Source organism: Urocitellus parryii, chromosome 6 (assembly GCF_045843805.1).
Source record: "Urocitellus parryii isolate mUroPar1 chromosome 6, mUroPar1.hap1, whole genome shotgun sequence".
NCBI lineage: Eukaryota > Metazoa > Chordata > Mammalia > Rodentia > Sciuridae > Urocitellus > Urocitellus parryii.
In genome coordinates, this window is record NC_135536.1 from 163,153,098 (window position 1) to 163,173,496 (window position 20,399).

General features: G+C 41.1%; 1 protein-coding gene across 3 annotated transcripts in view; it reads right to left on the reverse strand.

Moving 5' to 3' along the window:
• Window positions 1-16,312: 16,312 nt before the first annotated feature.
• Btbd3 (BTB domain containing 3) overlaps window positions 16,313-20,399 on the reverse strand; it is a 41,809-nt gene continuing 37,722 nt past the window's right edge. For all 3 annotated transcript variants that reach the window (XM_026385843.2, XM_026385842.2, XM_026385841.2), the window contains one exon: window positions 16,313-20,266. In XM_026385843.2, coding sequence (XP_026241628.1) covers window positions 19,234-20,266 — 1,033 coding nt within the window. In that variant the 3' untranslated portion in view covers window positions 16,313-19,233. The remainder of the gene's footprint in view (window positions 20,267-20,399) is intronic.

Genomic DNA, 20,399 nt, shown 5'->3' on the forward strand with positions numbered 1-20,399 from the left:
TAACGTGTGGACTGCAACCACCCGGCAGCGGCCGGTGGTGGATCACGGAGCCTGGCTGGCATGGGCCCAGGCAGGCGGCGCCCGCTCCTAAGCTCAGTGCACCCTGTGGGCCGCTCGTCTGGCAGCGGCCAGCAGCAGTTCACAGAGCCAGGCCGGTGTGGGCCCAGGCAGGGAGCGCCTGCTCCTAAGATTGCTGCTACGTGTGAGCAGCGGCCAGCTGCAGTTCACAGAGCCGGGAGGCGGGGCCCAGGCGGTCAATGTCCGCTCCTAGGTTCGCTGCAATGTGTGGGCTGCAGCCACCCAGCAGCGGCCGGTGGTGGATCGCGGAGCCGGGCCGGTGTGGGCCCAGGCAGGCCACGCCCGCTCCTAAGATTGCTGCTACGAGTGAGCAGCAGCCATTTGGCGGCGGCTGGCGGGGCTGTGCCCCTGCTCTGCGTTGCCGAGATTCAGTAGTCTGTGCCAAGCAGACACCTCCAATGAAACTTACTAGTTCCTGGTAGGTCTCCTTTCAGTGGAATTTTGCTTGAAGTTTCTCAGCCTGACGCCTGTGGGTGTATTAATGAGTCTCTCTGATCCCCTTACCACGGACGCATTGAATGTGCTGCCTCTTCGCCGGCGGCCATGTTCAAGAACTTGGCTCATGTTTTCAGAGGTTTGGTTCATGGTTGGCCATAGTTGTGGGCCCAAGGTGAGGCAGAAAATCATGGCAAAAGGGTGTGGTGTAGAAAAGCAGTTCAGGATACGGCAACCAGAAAGGAGGGGTGGGGAAGCATTCACAAAGAAGAACGACCCTTCCAGGACATGCCCTCAGTGACCCACCTCTTCCAGCCATGCCCCACCTGCCTACAGTTGCAGCCAGTCCATTCAAATGAGGGTGGACTGATAACCTACAGCTCTCATAATCTAATCATTTTACCTCTGAATATTTCTGCATTAACAGGAGCTTCTGGGGGATGCCTCATGTCCAAACCATAACATGCCTCATATGTTCACATGACTATATTTGCATGGACCTTTCCTCCCAGGCACCTATTATTTCTGATGCTGCTGCTGTTGCTGATACTACCACCTGAACTTCCATCCCCAAATGCCTCCAGATGCCCCTGTGGAGTCATGCTCTCAGAGATATGAGCTCCTCCTTAAGCTCTGACACACACCCCTCTGTGTACATGTGTGCATTCCTCTGGGTGAGAATCATTTCCCTATCATAGTCTCTTCTTACTGTAGTGCAGGGACCCCCCCCCCCCACCAACCCACAAACACACACACACACACCCATCCAGTTGGAGATCTCACACTAAATCTGAGAGTTCTGTTCTCTCCCAGCCCAGTTACTGAATATGACCAGCAGTCTTCCTTAGTTATGGGGATTTTCTTTTTCCCTCTTGAACCCATGACACTTCCTGCAATCTGGCTTGACTTGTTCCACTCTTCAAGTCCATCAGATGTGTCGATAAGTCTGAATCATGATTCTGGTTCATAAATTCTTGTTCTTTTCCTAATGCAAGTAGGTATATCTATTTAATAAGAATATCTTAATAGTAACTGAAAATTTGTATTAGAATCTTTTCTAAAATTAGTAGTAAAAGGAACTGAGTTTGGGGTGATTTTTAAGATAGCAATAACTAACCTATGCACAGATGCCCTAAGAGTGAATTTACATGCTTATTTTAAAAATTTTGTTCTCTTTCTTAGCATCAGATTATTTTGTGGTTATGAAACTTTTTACTTAAAGTCTTGTGTCAAATGGGAGATTATCCTACAACAAATAGCTCCTTCCCTTTGTGGGTACCTCATCGGGTCTAGTGCCTTTGCACCCACTTCCACCTGGACCTCCACATCTCAGTTCAGAAGGAGATCTCAGATGGTGGTGCAGAGATGGTATTGCCAGTATTTGCCAGAAACAATCATCAAGGGCAGCATTGGGTAGTTGGGTTCTTCTTTCCAGTCTCCTTTCACAAGTTTGAAAAACCACTCCCAGCCTATGCCTTCAACAGGGGACACTGCAGGGAAGCAGTTTAGGAAACACTAGAGTCTTTCCAGGACCGACTGACTGTTGACAGAAGACAATAAGAGCAGTTTCCATTCTCCTTTCTCTGGGAGTGTGTGTGTGTGTGTGTGTGTGTGTGTGTGTGTGTATGTGTGTGGTGTGTTACTGTTTCCTTTTCCTGGAAATTTTTATTCTGAATTTGATCCCAAATTTGTCTTTTTCAGTATTTCACTTTTAAGATATAAACTTTGTTATGATTTGTTTAGACCACTGGGGAAGGGAGTGGGAAGCAATGAAGAGTTCATTGCACCCTTCTGACCCAAAAATCCTGGTTTATGTTTTTAAAAGGTCTCCCTTGCTGCTGTGTGCAAAGCAGACTAGTGTGGGGTAGGTTTAACTGCTGGCAAAAGCATTAGGAGGCTGTTTCAGGTAAGAGACCAGGGTGGTGAGGGCTTGAATAAAGGCAGAGGAGTTGCAGAGAAATGGACAGATAAGAGAGATATTTTCAGTGTCAAAACAGCAGGATTTGCTAATAGAATAGGTAGAGGCAATTATGGGGAAAGAATCCAAAATGATTCTGTCTTAAGAAAATTGATTGGAGTTGTGTCTTTTACCAAGATTGAGATGATGAGCATGTTGTTTTGGTTTTCTTTTTGTTTTTGCAGTGCTGGGGATTGAACCCAGGGTCTCTACTGAGCCACACCCATAACCCATAGGTTGTTTTGTGGTTTTTTTTTTTGTTGTTGTTGTTGTTCAGTTGGCGAGTGCTAATCAAGACTTTCACTTTGGAAAGAAATCTTTGGGATGCCCATATAGAGATTTGAATGGAGTTATGAAAAGACAGCTAAGCATACAAATTTGGAACTCAGGCATGGAACTGCTATAAATTTAGGATTCATTATTCATCCTGTCCCCAAACTTAGTGAATAATAATCATTTTATTCTGTTCAGAGATTCTATGGGCTAATATTGGATAAAGCAGAGCAAGGAAAGATTCTCTGTTACCTGAGAATTCTCTGGAATGTCAGCGAGAGATGACTCAAATGGCTGGAGCATGAAGGAGGATCCATTTCCAAGGTGGCTTTTCCCTCAGCTGTCTTGTCCCTAGGTCGAAAGACTAACCAGAACACTAACATGCCACCTCTTCAGCACAGCCACCTTGGGATGTGTAGTCCATCTATTTCATGCCCACTTAGGGTTCCAGGCCCAGGCATTTCCAGTGACCAAGGCCATGTCCTTGCACGTCCTAGCTTGGGAAGTCACACAGCATCACATCCTCTGGGCACCAGGACCTACCCAAGTTCAAAGGAATGGACATCAACCCTAACTTCTTACTTGATGGAGTAGCAAAGAATTTAGAATCATGCATGAAACTGTCACAACTTATTTATCATCATCATCTGGCTCCCTCACTAGAAAGAAAACTCTATGACACAGGGATCATTGTTTTGTCCACTGCTATAGCCTGACATATTAGTTACAGATCTTTGGAGAAACAAAACAATAGGATACCTGTGTGGTGTATATAGAGATACATAAAGAAAGACTTATTTGGGGAATTGGCTAATGTGACTACAGAGGTCAAGTCGTCCCATGTCATGCCATCTGCAAGCCAGAGACCCAGAAAACTGGTGGTATAATTTAGTCTGATCTGAACCCTAAGAGTCAGGGGTGGGGGTACTGGTATAAATCTCACAGTCTGAATGTCTCAGAACAAGGAGGTGTCATGTTCAAGGACAGGAGAAACTGAATATCCCAGCTCAATAAGAGAGAGTAAAAATTTGTACATCCTCTGCATTTTTGTCCTTTAAGGGACCTCAGTGGAATGAATGATGTCCACCTACATTAATGAGATGGATCTTCTTTATCCATTACACTGATTCAATGCTGATCACCCTCAAAGACACATCCCAAATAATGCTTTATCAGCTATCTGGGCATCCTTAGCTGAGTCAAGCTGATACATAAAATCACATCTCAAAATACAAGCAAAGATGTGTATTTGTTGAATGAACGAGGGATATAAAACTATGGAACCTGATTAGGCAGAAAGTACTAGAGGAAAGAGTACAAACCTCAATAACAAGCCCTCAGGGGTATGTCACCACTTAGGGGTCTGATAAAGGAAAGGTAACAAAATTCTTTCCTACAGAGAATCTGAGCCCTTCAGTCAGTCAAGGAAATATGGCCATCTAGAATCCATGCTTCAACCTCTGCATAATGCAATATCTGGGGCACTGTATTCTCTAGCCTCATAGCCTCAAGTGCCTCAAGTGCCCTTCCTCACAACCACAGGCTATGCCACCAGCATGTGAAGTTCTAGGCCCTAAAGGCATTTCTTCAATTTTGGATTGGAATGGACCAATTCAAATGTATGGATTGAGGAAACACACATGAGCAAAGAGACTCCTTGTGTTTCTAGATAAAATCTGGGGAGAAAACAGATAGGATGTGGCTATAGGAAAGGGGTCAAGGATGTCAGGGCCATCTCTCCTCAACTACCACATTCCCTGACACAAATCTGACAGGCTGAGAATTCAAAACTTGAACCTAGCCTTCCATGTTTGCTCTAAAGATGTACATATATCAAAGTACGGTGCCAGAATATATTTTTACTTATCAGTTGATTAGTTTGATGAGTATGCTAGGCCAGATTTAATATAGCAGTTTGCTTAATTTATAACTTTTAATATTTAGATATATATAATTTGTAGGTAGACGTTTGTGTAATTATACTGGGTCCTATAACTGTCAGAGCTGGGCATAGCTAGATGGAGAATCTGCAGTGGAAGGGACAGTATTGCTATATCCAGAAGACAGAATATCAGAGACTCAACTCCAATCCACGTAAACCCTTACTGCACTTGCAATTAAAATTTGCTAAAATTAGATTATGTTGCCACCAGGGAAACTGTGAGAATGCCCTAATGAAATCATGATCTGAACTTCCAGGCTTTTCCAGATATGATTAACGAAGAGGAAGAATTTAGAATGCTTTCCTATTTAATTAGGAATTTTATGAACTAGGAACCCTCATTTAAACAGCTAGGCATAAATATCAATCCCTGCATTTTGAGAGGATACATAATTTAAGTTTTAAAATTCAGAAGTCGAATGTTTATGAAAATCGAGTCTCTATTACATGCTGGTAGAGCTGGGCTGATCACAGAGACCCTTTTGTCCACAGGAGGGTCTAACACAAGCCAGGTTTACTTTGAAATGTGTTTTCAGCTGAAAGTTATTGCAGTGGGTTTTGCTAGAATTGCAAATTAAATTTCAGGGGAAATGATCTCTACCCAGGAACGACATGCCATACAAAAACTCTTTGATCCTATACCTGCCGCAATTTTAACTACTTTCTTTTTTTTTTATTGTGGAACTTTCCAAACAGAAATATAGGTTGTACAATTCAATGATTATCATCATTTCCTTCCATTTGTTCTGTTTGTTGATAACTCTACAATAGACTCAAATACAATCCTACTCTTTACTGAAGGCACTGACGGTTTTTCTTAGTTGGTTTTGCTTTTATTTCTTAACTTTCTTTATGTGGCTACTGAATGAGATTCATGGGGTTTTTGTTTGTTTGTTTGTTTAATCATCCAGAATGATGAAAACTTGCTCCCCAGATGGACATCTGCAGATAAATAAAGGCATTCATCCTTAGTTATGGATTTTCACAGCATTCATGTTGGCCTCCCTTTTCCACCCATTATTGCACAAATGTTTCCATTGTTAACCAGAAAGGAAAATGCTTGGGGGAAGAAATGGAAAAGGTGACACCAATTTAACATAGCCTTTTGGAGTTAGCACAAAACGACAGGACAGCAGGAAGCAGTTCAAAAGCTTCCCCTGACAAGAGAAACTAAATGATTCTGAGAGCTGCTCCCAATCAGGCATGGTATTGACAAGAGACCCACTCCAATAATGACCTATGGAAGATTGCATTCTGGCCGCACACAGTAATTTGTTTTTCTAACCCGGGCATAGTGGCGGGACATTGGAAGACTACACGGTCCCTGTGTAAATGGCAGTCACACTGCGAAAACCAAGGACTAGCCTCTTCTATTGATTTAGTCTGCTAAAAAAACCACTTAACTGGGTCTGGTGACAGTGACCTTCCTCTGTCTCCATTACTGTGACAAGATGGTATCCATAAGCTCTTCCACCAACCTGGTCCCTCCCTGTTCTTCCCACCTGCCATGAAGTATGGTCTTTTAGCTGTGACGTGTGAATGTCTTTCCATGAGAGAAAGTCTTCATCACCTTCAATGTTTGCTAATGAATGTGGATGGAGGGGGCAGGCAGGAAATGGGATAGGCTGCTCAAGTTCAAGCAGAATTTAAATCTGAAATGAAGCCATTAGGGCAAGAAGGACAGAAAAGGAAGGAAGGGTGTGGAGATTCAAGAGGACCTTTGGCTTCCTGTATGAGACTGATTTTACCCAGCCGGTGGGGAGAACAAATGTGTAGTAAGGAAAGTTCCATAAGGTCTTCTGGCCTCCAGGGATATCTGAGCCTGCCAGGGCAAGGCCTGGTTCTTTCAGGTAAAGAAAGCCTATAATCTTTTCAGCTGCTGCAAGGGCTCAGACAGAGCTCTGTGGAGAGGCGTCAGGACTGTCCTTGTTTTTTGCTTCATCCCTCAACCCTGAATGACTGTGGGTCTGGCCTGCACTCCGGACTATTTGGAAGCCCAGAAGCTGAAAAGCCCCCAAGGAAAAGACCTGAGAAGGTCATTCATGGAACTCTGGCAAAAGGCTTGGTCAACTCACAAAGGCTCCTTATAGGGTTTGGGAGACAGGCCAGGGAGATCTAACAGAACCACCTCCCCTACCCCTGGCAGCTTGTCACTATGCCACATCCCTCCCTCCACCCAAAGGAAGCCAACTCCTTTCCTTCATCCTCCTTCTAAAGGCTTTGCATCTCAGAGGAAATGGTGTGGCATGCTGGCTCTCTCTCTCTCTCTCTCTCTCTCACACACACACACACTCTCTCTCTCATATCTTTCTTTTCATTTTCTCTTCTTCCCTGATGGAATTTGCCTATACTTTCCTTGTTTCTAGTGAGGTCACATGCATGTTCATTTCTGGATATTTCTTAAATCAGGGGCCAAGGTTATCTGCATATATGGAAGAAAAGATTCAGTTTTATCATTCTATTAACTGTGTACCTGGAAAAGTGGGTATTTCTTTGCAACTATAGGAATGAGCTCAGTTCATTTTCTACCCAGCTTCTAAACTCTGTCCCCATGCATGAGACATCACAAAGAAAACCCATCACAGATACCCCCACCCAAACACCCAAAGTTACACAGTTATTAAATCTGTATATTATAAACTATTAGAAATAAATGTAGCTACCTCTGCTTGGTTATGCTTTCCTGGGGTATTGCTGTTGATGGCAAGATGTTTCTCCTGAGTGCTGTGGGAGAAGGGTGGAAAGGGGATGGGAAGCTTTAACATGTGGTAGATGGGAAGAGGTTTGGCCTGGGAGGTGCTCAACTGCAGCTCCAGTTTTTTGTAGAGCCATTCTCTGAGAAGCCACCATGTCACACTGAATGTTACCAACAACCTAAACTAGATCTGTGGTCAAGGACTTTATTATAGGTAAGAGCCTGAAAATATTTAAATACATTGCAATTGTTCCATGTTGGCATTTGTTTATTTTTAAAAATGTTGGCAGTCTAAACAAATGGAACAGCCTAAGTAAGTAATGCTCTCTAGATTTCTGACAAATCTATGATGTAAAATAAATCTCAAATTTGAGGAAAAAGTGCAAGGATTCAGTAATTCTTCCAGTAACTAAGTTCTGACTAGTTACTAATAGTAATCAAGTACAATTCCTAGGTGAGTGCTGTGGTCTGGGTCTTAATATTTGGGTCCTTACTGCCAATTCATTTAATGCAATCCTAATCTCCAGTGTGATGGCATTGGAGGTGGGGCCTCAAGGAAGTAATCAGATTATGAGAATAGGGCCCTCTTGACTGGGATTAATGCTCTCATAAAAGAGTCGGAGAGACCCTTCACCCTTTCACCCTGTGAAAACACATCTAGAAGCTGCCAATTAGGAACCAGAGAGTGAGTCCTCTCCAGACACTAAATCTGTCAGTGCCTTTATCTTGGATTTCCCAACCTCCAGAAAAGTGAGAAATGCATCACGGTTGCTCATACGCCACCAAATTTATGGTATTTTGACATAACAGCTCAAACTAAATATGACAGTGAGTAAAGAATACAGCAGGATCTGGGAGACTTCAGCAATTGAAACTTTCTGTGCTGTAGAGAAAGGACATGGAGAAAGCAGCCATAGTGCTGTCCTCCAGGGGCACCAACAAGGGAGGGGCTTTTAGAGAGGAAAGAATAGATTGAATGGGTTACTTCTCTCAAGACTATAAAAAAAAAACTGGCCTAGGAATGTGACGAAAGACACCAGGACAAACCAATACTGGAAAGGCCTCATGAGAAACCTGTTCTGGAAACTGGGCATAGTGGTATACACCTTATAATCCTAGCTACTCAGAACCTGGGGACTGGGGCGAGAGGATGGCAAGTTCAAGGTCAGCTTGGGAAACGCAGGGAGACTCAAGGAAGGAAGGAAGGAAGGAAGGAAGGAAGGAAGGAAGGAAGGAAGACAGGGAGGGGGAACAAAAAGAAACCTGTTCTGTTTAAGGAGCTCCTTGGTGACATGGTCACATATTGCAGTCTTTAATTAATTAATCAAGTCTTTCCTAAAAATTCCTTTGGAGTATGGGTGGGTGATGTGTCCAGGTCACTGGCAGTTGGAACTTCTCAGCTCAAACAATATGGGTTCCTCTCATGTCAAGGAATTATGAAGAGATGAAGAAATCAGAGAGAAACTCCAAGTGAAAGAACTATGTGAAGCCTCTTGCTAAACAGAGGCCCTATTCTTTCTCCCACTCCCAGTCAACCCTTTCTGTAGAGCTTCTCTGGCCCTAAGTGGTGGCTGGGCTGTTATAGTAAACTGCAACTCCTTCTTTCCTGCCCAAATTCTGAGAGCCAGCAATCAGTCTCTTCCTGGATGAAGTTAGGGATCATCTAAAGAAAGTTTTCTGGGGGGTGATGCTGTAAGTAAGAATAAAGAAACAGAGGAGAAATGTTCCTTTCTATTCATCCCACAACCTTTTCTTGCTTTACTAGGGTGTGGTTTCCAGAGTAAAATTTAACAGTGGGGCTAATAGAACTATATATGAGAATACAAGTGAGGTCATAAATGACAAGACAAAAATGCTACATCTAATGAGGCATGCACTAACTCCAGATGAGGGTTCCAGTTTGAGAAGCTGGAGCTAGGGGATGAGACATGGTCTGATGAAAAGCTCTGCCTGGAGGGCTGGAGCCTGGGAGGGAACTCTCCTTAGCAGAGTAAAATAGCTACATGGGGAGGAAACTTGCCAAATAAATATTTGGGAAGTTTGTTCTCTGAGTACGACAGAGATTCTTCCTTCACTCCCCTATGAAAGCTTTAGTAGTATCTTTATGTTCAGTAATGCTTCTTGCACGAATAGATTATCTTTGGGTAATTTCAAGTGGCATTGAGTCTGAGGTCCAATTTCAAAAGGAGCATCTTCTCGATTGGTAAGCTCCTCCAAAACTCCATTAACATGGAGACTGACTGACTGCATGCATAAATCAATAAGCTACTCCTCTATGGACCCACAATGCTGGGTTATGACTTTGTAACCCTTCTCAGTAAAGAGGAAGAATCTAATTCCTCAGACTTGTGACTTGCTTTGCCAATGAAATATAGTGGAAAAGATGGTATACAAATTCTGAGCCCAAGTCTTAAGAGATTGTGCATGTTTGTTCTTGTTGCATATGACTTTTCTTGTGCCTTCACCTCTGCCATGAGAATTTGCCCAGATTAGCTTGCTGGAGGATAAGAAATAATGAAAGCAAAGTTGCCCCAGCAAAAGGTAGTCAAGTCCCACACATGGGAATGAGATCAGTCAAGACTCACATAGCTAGCTGCCTAGAAAATCCGTGGGAGCATAAATGCATTGCCGTATGCCGCAGAGGTTTTGTGTGTGCGTGTCAGGTGTTGTCCAGGCAACAGAAGGCTGACAAAGGAAGCAAAGAGAATGCATTTCATGTGCGACATTCTGGGTATCAGATCAGCAGTGAGGAGGAAAAGAACAAGAAACCGGGCTACAGACCAGGCTGCAGAGGGCTAGCTAGATCAAGGGCTAGGCAAAAAAGAATATCAGCTGCATTTGGATGCTGGAAGAGAGGGTAGCACAGGCAAACACATATCTGAAGGAAGTGGAATGGGCACACAGGACTCAGAACTGGACCTAAACATGGGAAAGCATTGACTGTGACCTTAAGCAGGAGCATGATATGTGTTTGAGAGTTGGGACCTGCACAGACTAGACCTCTGGGCTTCTGAGGTATAAATGGAGGGTTGGGGGTCCAGGCAGACTGTCAAGCAGAAGCAAGATCAACAAACTGAGGTCAGGATTAAAAGTTAAGGAATCAGAAGCTGGGTCTTCTATACTCCTGGCTTACATCCATGATTTCAACATACTTCAAATTGAAAATACTCAATCTGGGATGCAAAAAATTTGCAACTGCACTGAACATGCACAGGTTTTTTTTTCTTATTTTACAAGCAATACAATATGACAACTATTTTTGTAGCATTTTCATTGTATGAGGTATTATAACAATCTAGAGATGATTTAAAGCATGCAGAGATTTAATGTAAATACCTTACATAAAATGCCATTTTATATAAGGGACTTGAGTATCCACAGATTGTAGTAGTATCCAATGGGGGTCCTAGAGCCAAGTTACCCATGGACAACTGGATTTCATCAGTAATGTAGATGGTTTTGTTTGGGGTCAGGTCCAGGGTTCATGAGTTCAGGGTCTAAGCACTGGGCTGATTAATGAGAGTGTGTGATGTCAGGGTCCCTAGCAGGGAACATGGTCCTGAAGTTTTAAGTCCATGTGCATGAGAGTAAAAGTCTCAGGATCTGTCTACATAAGGGGCTCTCAACCCTTCAGTGAATCACTGGGAATCCCAGATCCATGTAAATCAAGGCGCCAGGCTTTGCCCTGGACCTCCTAAATGAGACTCTCTGAAGGTGAAGATCTTACAGGTTTCTTTTGCAAAACAGCTAAGAATCTGATCCTCAAAAAAAAAAAAGAACCAGAAATGGACTTTGGGAAGCCAGCACCTTTGGGAAATGAGATCCTAGCACTGACTCAAGGACCTTGTAGTCTGCAGAGAGATGGTTACTCATGGGGAAGTCAAAGAAGTGCCAAGAACTGGGAGGCTTCTGGCACACCTGTGTTTACCTGAGTAAAATCAATTAACCACTCAAATATTCCCTGTAATATTCACTTCACTCATAATAAAGGTCAAACCTGCTTTTGACACAATAAATAATTTCAATGTTAAAACTGATTCTAATAGCAAAATATTTGGAAAAAGGGGTTATTTTAACACTAGAACTAGTAAAGGGGAATTTTTTTTTTTAAACTTGCAAAAAGCATACCTCTTGGAAAATGTCTCAAAAACTCGTTACGCACACATGCGTTCAGCTTTTGCAGACAAATTTTCTGAGGAATCCTAGACAATTCCCTAGCAGAGAAGGTGTCTGATGTGCTAGAATCCATCTGTATCAGAATAAATCATTTCTGTATCTCATTAACATGACAAAATTGAAATACTTATTAGAAATTTGGTTAAAGTATGAGAATTCCTCAATAATACAAATCCTTTGTAGCTTCATATACTCTGAAGCTATTGACCATAGTGATTTAAAAGAACAGCAACAAAATTACTTCTTAATTGTCTGCATTGATGACTTGTTAAAGGGTGCATAAAGGAAAAGCAAACTGGTTCACATAATGTGTATATAAGGAAAGCTCATGAATTTAGTTTGTGGCCTTTTATATTTTGTTCCACTTGTAACACTTCATGGCACTTGGCTTGCCAGACACTGCTATAGAAATACTGATTTAAGTAGTTGTTATCATAATAACCCCCTGAGGAAGGCGTTATTATCATGGCCATCATTCTGGGGGGATCGGAGGCTCAGAAGTTGAGTAACTTGCCCTAAAATTTCCATGCAGATGGAGCCAAGCTTTAAACCAGGTGTTAGACTTGCTCCAAGTTCTGAGTTAACTGCTACACAATGCCCATTATCTTTTTACCTCTTACCTACAAGAACATAAAGACAGTTGGGCACAGTGGCACACATTTATAATTCCAGTGACTTGGAAGGCTGAAGTAGGAAGATCACAAATTCAAGAATAGCCTTAGCAATTTAGTGAGGCCCTAAGCAACTTAGTTAGACCCTGTCTCATGATAAAACATAAAAAGGGCTGGAAGTATAGCTTAGTGGTAGAGTATTCTTAGTTTCATTCCCTAATACAAAAAAAAAATGAATAAAAATAAAAAGGAATGTAAGTACCGAATCAAGAGGAGTTATCTATAAATCAACTACCTAGAGAGGATGGTATAGGAAAAATGTTTATCTGGGCTGGGGTTGTTGCTCAGATGGTAGAGCACTTGCCTGGCACAGGCAACGCACTGGGTTGGCTCCTCAGCACCACATAAAAAAATAAAACAAAGGCATTGTGTCCATCTACTAGAAAAAATATCGAGAAAGAGAGAAAGAGAGAGAGAGAGAGAGAGAGAGAGAGAGAGAGAGAGAGAGAGAGATTGATTTTCTTCCTGCTCCATAAGAATAAACGTGAGACAAGAGGTTCCATGCCAACTTCAATCAGTCACTTTTCCACTGGAGCCTGGGGGATCTCCTCTGCTCCTCAGCTTCTTCCTTCTCTCCATTCCCCACCCTGCTTTAGTCTTCATTTACTTTACTCAGAGCCCCAATTGTTCCCCTGCCTCCGGTCTGATCCATTCTAATCTTCCTGAGCAGACCAGTTTCTAAAACACAAAGCTGTTGTCTACTCTAACTCAAATCTCTTCAATGTCACTGCTTTATGTTGAAGAGTCAAGTCTGATACAAAAAGTGCTTGCTTCCTGCTCTTGCCAGTTCATTATCCTAATCCAAACCCACCACAATAGGTGGTTTCTTTCTTCCACATGGACATTTTACCAAGCCACATTTAGCTGTCTACCATTTTCTCTCCCCTGATTATTTCACTCTTGGAATTTCCTCCCCTTTCCAATGACAAATTGAATCACCAACCTTAACCTAGCTACTTCTAAGATAGCCTTCAAAGCCCAGCTCACGCATCATTTCTTCTTCCTCCTTGCCCTTTCTCAATCATGTGCATACAGACACAAGCATTCTTATCCTGCACCTTATCACTACTGATTTGTACCTACAAAATCCCCTCCTCTAAAAACTCTTCAGCTCAGAGATACTCCATGTGAACTTCATAGTAACATCACAGGGAGCAATTTCTCAGACCCCACTGAAGACCTAACAAACTAGAATTTCTAGGTTGGGGTCTGGTCTTTTGATTTTTCTGTGTGCTATCAGTACAGCAGCAATGCACTGAACTTGCCACCATCACACACACTGCCACATCTTATTGGTTTCTGACTCCCCGGTCAGCACCTTTGATTGTCTGGGATGAGGAAAAGGATCAATAAAAGATCAACGAATGAATGAATGGTGAGTTAATCCTCTAAATGATCCATTAAATCTTTCTCTTCTTCGAAGCTAAATTATGCAGGAAACACTATAAATATTCTTTGGTCCACTAGCACCTACACATATTCTTAGAATTGGAATTTGCCTTTAAGAGTTGAGATCTATGACAATTTTTTAATTTTGAACTGGTTAAGGATCAGTGTATTGTGCCAACATTATAATAAGGGATACTAAAATAAAGTGAAGTTAGAGCTGTTCAAGACAAACACAAAAACAAGAATTCCGTAGTATGCACAGAATGTCTCTAAAGTACATTTTCATCTATTCTACAGTATAGCAGAAGGTGGTGCCCTCTGCTTCAAGTTTCAAAAGATTATGTGAGCTACCTTAAATAATCAATATCTTTCTTTATACTACTTTTTGCACATAGTAGTTTAGGAAGGAAACTATGTATCAAAATATTATCTCAGACCTTTTTAGTTCCTCTCATCAGTGTTCATGCTACATGTTGCTCAGATATATTCCAGACCTTCATGTTAAAATTAATAAGGCCACTGATGTGACTTTAAAAAAATCACTTTTCTAAATATGATTTCACTCCTTTAAAACAACTGATAAAACAAATGATGTAAACGAGATAAACTCTTAAATATAAAACTGTCCAACCAAAGTAATAAAAAGTATATCTTAATTTTTGAAGCAATATTCTGGACTGTTGTCACATCAAGTGGAAAACAACATCATCCTAATGGTAACTTTTAACATACCCGCTCTGGTCTCTACCAGCAGCTTGTAGAGAAATATATAACACACATTTAACTGCTGACTTTTAACTATGTAGCTATGTCCTATATACAGACCTGTTTATAAGTAAAGATTTGACATAGCAAAGAGCAAACTGTTTTTAACCATCTTGAGGTTAGAGACTTTAGATGACAGAGTATAGATTAGCATCTACTAGTAAAAATATGTCCACTGGACATTCAAGTAGAACGGCAAATAGAAAGGACTGGGGATATAGCTCAGTTGGTCCAGTGCTTGCCTTGCCTCCTATGCATAAGGCTTTGGGGGGAGGGGGAGATAGAAATAGAGATAGATAGATAGATAGATAGATAGATAGATAGATAGATAATCTGAGAGAAAGGCAGGTAAACAGAAAAAAAAATCATTATAAGGCATTCAGAGCCTGCATAAATAGGAATTATATCCTGCACATCACATTCCACTCCCCAAAGAAGTTTAGAAAAGGCTACCAAGGGGAGATACCCATGCTGGGAAAATGTACCCATTCTTCAAAGACTAATTTGTAGCTGCTGGTGTCTTACATAACTTGACATATAATCAACGGTAGTTGATTCATCTCTTCAGAGATTCATCTCTTCACAGTTATTTCCATCTTGCCTACCTGGCAACATCTTGGTTGAGAAACTTCGCCAGTGCTAACATTAATTATGGAAATCATGAACAACAGAAATAAGTAACTAAAGAGTAAACTCAATTTTTTAAAAAAATTGTCCAGTATTACTGTTTCTTGACTACAAAAGACTTGTAGAGCAAGGGAAGTAGTTCATCAATAAACATAAAGGACTCGGAAAAGAATGTTGAAATGTACAAATTAGAAACTCAAAAAGCATGCCCATCTTCTATGAAAGCACCTCAAAGGACTCAAAACCTTGCTCTGACAGATTTTTCAGGACCACCTGCTTGCTTTGGCTCCTAAATTCTGTACCATTTAGTTCCTCAGAAATACTTTCCACCTTCTCTGTTTTCTCCCAAGTGTTAAGTTCCTGATTTTCCCAGGCAAGTCAAACAGTCAACTGGGAAGAAAGTATAATTTCAGTTGACTTGTTGATCTTGAGCCCCAACAATGGAGGAGGATCATTCCCAACTGTCTTGGGATAATAAAAACAAACATATGGATTAAGTTTAAACAGCAACAGAAAAGAGATAATGGCTAAGACTTTTCTGGATTAAAGATCTTTGCAATTCAGGTTGTAACTGTGATTAAGCTGATGAGAATGGGGAATTCCCTTCTTCTTTGGAATAATTCCAAAAATCTTTTGAATAAGTGTATGCTGTAGAAACTGAAACCCAAGAAAATGAAGTGGTTAACTATATAGGGATTTCACAATAAATTCTATCAGAAAAGCATCAGAAAGTGGCAGAGAAAAACAATGTGTATGTAGAATTACGAATGAATATGGGTGTGTTGTGTGTGTGTGAATAGAATGAAAAACTAATTGAGTATATAACTATATTCAAATTTCTTGTATGTCACTTTATCTTTTTCATTTTTTTTATTCCTAGACTTAAGCTATTTCACACTGAGAGAAGCAGCAGCACTGGATCACATCGGAAGCCAGATGCCATTGAGTACAATACCCTGGTTAGTACAGGGAGATCCAGACATTTGATCAACTATAGCTTCAGAATGCCAGCCAACCACAAATTCCATAACAGGAATATAAATGCATCCATTCACTCCCTCTCATTAACTTAACAGTCAGGCTTTGAACAATGCAATTGATTAACATATCCATTGTTCTCCTATGCTTTTGCCTCAAAATTTTTACTTCCTTAGGGATCAAAGATATCTGAATACTTAGCAAATAAATGCTCCTACAAAATAATTTCTGTAAAATATAGTGGCACCAAAAAGTGCAGAATGGAACTTTTACTATTTCAAGGAAGTGACAAAATGCTAAGAAAACAAATCTATGAACCAGTTTTATTTTATTTGCATTTAACATGAGTATACACATTCATGTGTCTAACAAGATCTGCACTGTTACATTAAAAATACAGTACAATAACATTCAACATGAGGTACTTCATATTTATATATTTTTCCTTCATAAATAATGTTGTAAGCTGCTAAAGTCAAGCACTGATGCATAAGTTGCTACAGTGTCTTGAGTTAGCTGAGCTTATTAAACACCTTAAAAAAAAACAAAAAAGACAGTTCAGTGCAATAATTATGTAGAAATTAGACCATTTACTTAAATATTATTTTAAGATATGCTTAAAGAATGTTACATTAGAACTGCTAGCCTAGTTACCCTTTATCCCCAGTATGAACAATGACAAAGACTGCCAGATACATTGGGAAAAGCATCTACAGCGTACTCTGTTTAATAAAGTTGTGTTTATACACTAGAGTTGCCTGCCTTGTCAGAACAATGGTTTCTAATTTTAAAAGCTACAAAATTCAAAATTACCAAAGAAAACAAAGCAAGCACATTAGCTTTCATTCCATTTTGTTGAAATGCAGAAAGGAGACTTGGTCTAAAATATATAATTTTTTATTCTAAATACAATTTTCAAATTTTATCCACAGGCCAATCAGATGGTGAAAGTGGGTTTTTTTTCTTTTTATTTTTCTTTTAATTGACAGAAAATTAAGTTCTTCTATATTTATACCCAGCGTACAGCATCTCATGTGGCTTTCGGCAGCCTAGCTGTGCAGAGGGCAACTCATGTAACAGGAGTGCTGACAGAGCAGTGAAGGAATGACCCCACTCTCAGGCAGTCCATCACACTCACCCTCTCAACTATGAAATTAGTGCCGAGTAACATTTCTTCTCCTCTGGCTTCACATCAAGTGCCTTCTAACCAGTTTGACCATTTTGCATGATAGTTATGAGTTACTGAAATGTTTAACCATAATTTTACTATAGAATCCTTTGCACAAGTATTTTTAAGTGAAAATTTATCTTTATTTCATTAATGTTTTGCCAAAACTACAACCTGTCATGTCCATAATAAGAAATAACTGTTAGATAATTCTAGAAAGCTGTTCTGGCAGTATTCATCTATAGTCACCAGTAACAACTTTCAGTCAGCTATGCTAACAGACGTAGGTAAATGGCAAAAGTGATTAAAACAGTTCCCATAATCCAGTGTTCTCCTCCATCAGGGACACTCGCCAAAGGCGACAGGCCCACATCTACAGAGAAAAAAAGCAGCCCAGAAGCACAGTGAATAAGCAAGGGCAGTCACTCATTGGGCCTGGCTGGGGACAGCAGGGGGACCATTGTGTCCCACCTCTCACTAACCAGGCAGGGAGGAGGGAATTCCTGAGTCGGCAATCGCACTTGCATGCGCATGGGCACATGGGCTCACAAGCACACACACACCCCAGGACTAACTCCTGGCCCCAGACAAGCCAGTTTCAGGCTTGCAGAGCAGGAGAAGGAGGCGGCCAAGGGACCACACTCTAGGTGGCGGAGAAGCCATCTCAGGATCACACTGAGCAGAAAAGCTGCCCAAAAACACATGGATTCTTCAACTGGCAGTGATCACACTGGGCACTGCTAGGGTCACAGGCACCAAACCAACAAAAGCCATCACTGAAGGAGAATTTTTTAATGAGCTTTTCCTCCTCTGCTTACATTAGCCATAGACAAATAAGAGAGCCAGATGTGCTGCTGATGCAGTGAATTCAGGGACAACAAACTCTGTTACTCCAACCAATTTTTGAAAACCCTGCAGGCATATATTGGCACTTTAAGGTGGCCAGAGGCCAGATTCTAGCAGTCCAGAATGAGAACAGAACTATAATCAACAAATAAAATAGCATATGGTCAAAGATTAGATAAAGTATATTTCAGATTAAAAAAAAACAACAACAAACAAAAGTATTTTATGACATTAACAATGTAGTGCTACAAAACCAGTCGTTACTCCATTCCTCTAAAGAAATGTTTGGTCCTCTTTTAAATGGGGGAAAAGGGATCAGGAATTCTATACAGTACGATTTATAAAAACAAGCAAATGATAGGAACCCAAAGCTATGTGGCAAGAAAAGAGTGCCTTTTTCAAACGCATTATCAATTAAAGTATTTGCAGTATGGGATTTTTTAGGTTCTCTTTTAAAACCTTTACTGTAAATTAGCAGGCCTGCAATTTTTTTTCTATTGACAATAAACTTTTATAATTTCATTACTTCCAAAAGAAGTGTTCATATTGTGTTACCTTGTCTTCTTAAAAGAATATAAGTCTCCTTTGCCTATAAAACAAGACTTAATTCCTTAGTTTCTTATTTTACACTGCCATTTTGAGTTAATGTATAATAATCTTATTGGTTTAGGATTAAAAAAGCAAAGCGAGAAGCAACAACTTTAAAAGAAAAAAATGTAAGAGCCAAACATGAATACTTTCTACATTCTAAATTATTACTTATTATAAAGTAAAATTTCTCTCAAAATTGTACAATGAGGTTTATCTGGTTTTTTTTGGGGGGGGTGGGCTTTGTTTAAAAATAACTCTTGATTGTTATTATTTTAGACTATTTCCATTCATCAAATAAAATCCAAAAGGAAATTTGAGGTGATCCAAAATTTTCTTTAGAGACATGAAACTGGGAGGTTGGTGGGGCATCTCAGAGAGCATAATCTCCCCAGGTGTATAGACGCAACTCTGAAAACCACAAAGCCTTAGTAAGAACTTGGCTCTTTTAAGCATATAGTTAAAAGCGGAATGCTGCATTTTAGCCTGTACATAATTAAAAAGGGTAAAAGAAATTAGAAACTGCCTACCGCTTCATTCATAACAAATTACCTGCACTGATCACATATCTGCAGATGAGCTAAGCATCAAGCAAAGAGGGGCCAGATGTGCACCCGAGCTCACACTGCTTGGGGAAGTGAAGCTTTAAGCATAGAATATAAGTTCAGGGATCTGCCCTCCCTGTACCCCAGTGCCATTTGTGCTATCTGAGGAGCATTGAAACTGGACAGTCACTTTGCCACACTGAACTTCCGTCATGCCTTCTTGTCCAAAGTAGCTGAGTTCATTGCCATCCAGTATCACACTGGCTGTGTAGAAGGTGTCTGGCTCGATCTGCACAGGATACTCAAACCACACAGGGAAGGTATTGCTGGATCCATCTGAGAAGTACTTGCTCAAGTTCTGCCCCAGGACAACACCCTGCCGCTTGAGTTCAATCTTGGCACTGTATTCTGCAGAACCACAGCTGGAGCCATACAGCCCAAAGCCTGCAATAAACACTCTTTTATCAACAGCAAACTGGATGCTGTCACAGCGACCCCGATAGCGCCACTGGTTGCTCCTATAGGCACAAGACTGGAAACGGTGACAGCGCTGGGGGACAAGGCCCTTGCGGGCTTTACTCACAAACTGCAACTCTGGCTTTTTGGCCGCAGTGTACCAGAGGAAGATGTCATTGGTCTCATTGAGAGTTAATACTCCGGACTGGGCAGCACCATTTGCAAAGTCATCAAGGGCCATTGTGGGTATGCGGATCAAGTACAGTGCCTTTCCTAGGACCTTACGTTTATTTTCAATGCTCAAGGCTAGATCTTGTCGCTGGCATTCTACTTCAGCCCAGTTGAGAGCTGCCTCAAAAACCACGATTTCTTTGGCATTCAGAGTTTCCCTGCGGAGGATACTTTCTAGTGTCTGGAAGTCGATATCACAGAATCCCTCAGACTTGAGAGCTAACTCAGCCTGGGCATCGATTACCTCCCAGCAACGCTGGGTCAGATCAGGCTCCTCGAACAGACAGCTCTGGGAGAGGAGCACACAGGCATTCTTGGCGCTCAGGCTTGTCTCCAGGAAATTAACACAGGCTCTGGCAAGGTGAGGGACAATGTACTTTTTGGCAGCATACAGTGTAGCCAACACTGTGTCAGCAGCCAAGTCAATTTCATCACAATAGATATATCTGAAAGAAAACATACAATATATAAATGGAATTTTCACAAAATGAGCATGCTCAGCAAGTAAAGAAGCAACTATTTTCACATTTGTTCTAAGAACATCATTTTATGTGACACTTAATATAAATATGCTTAAAG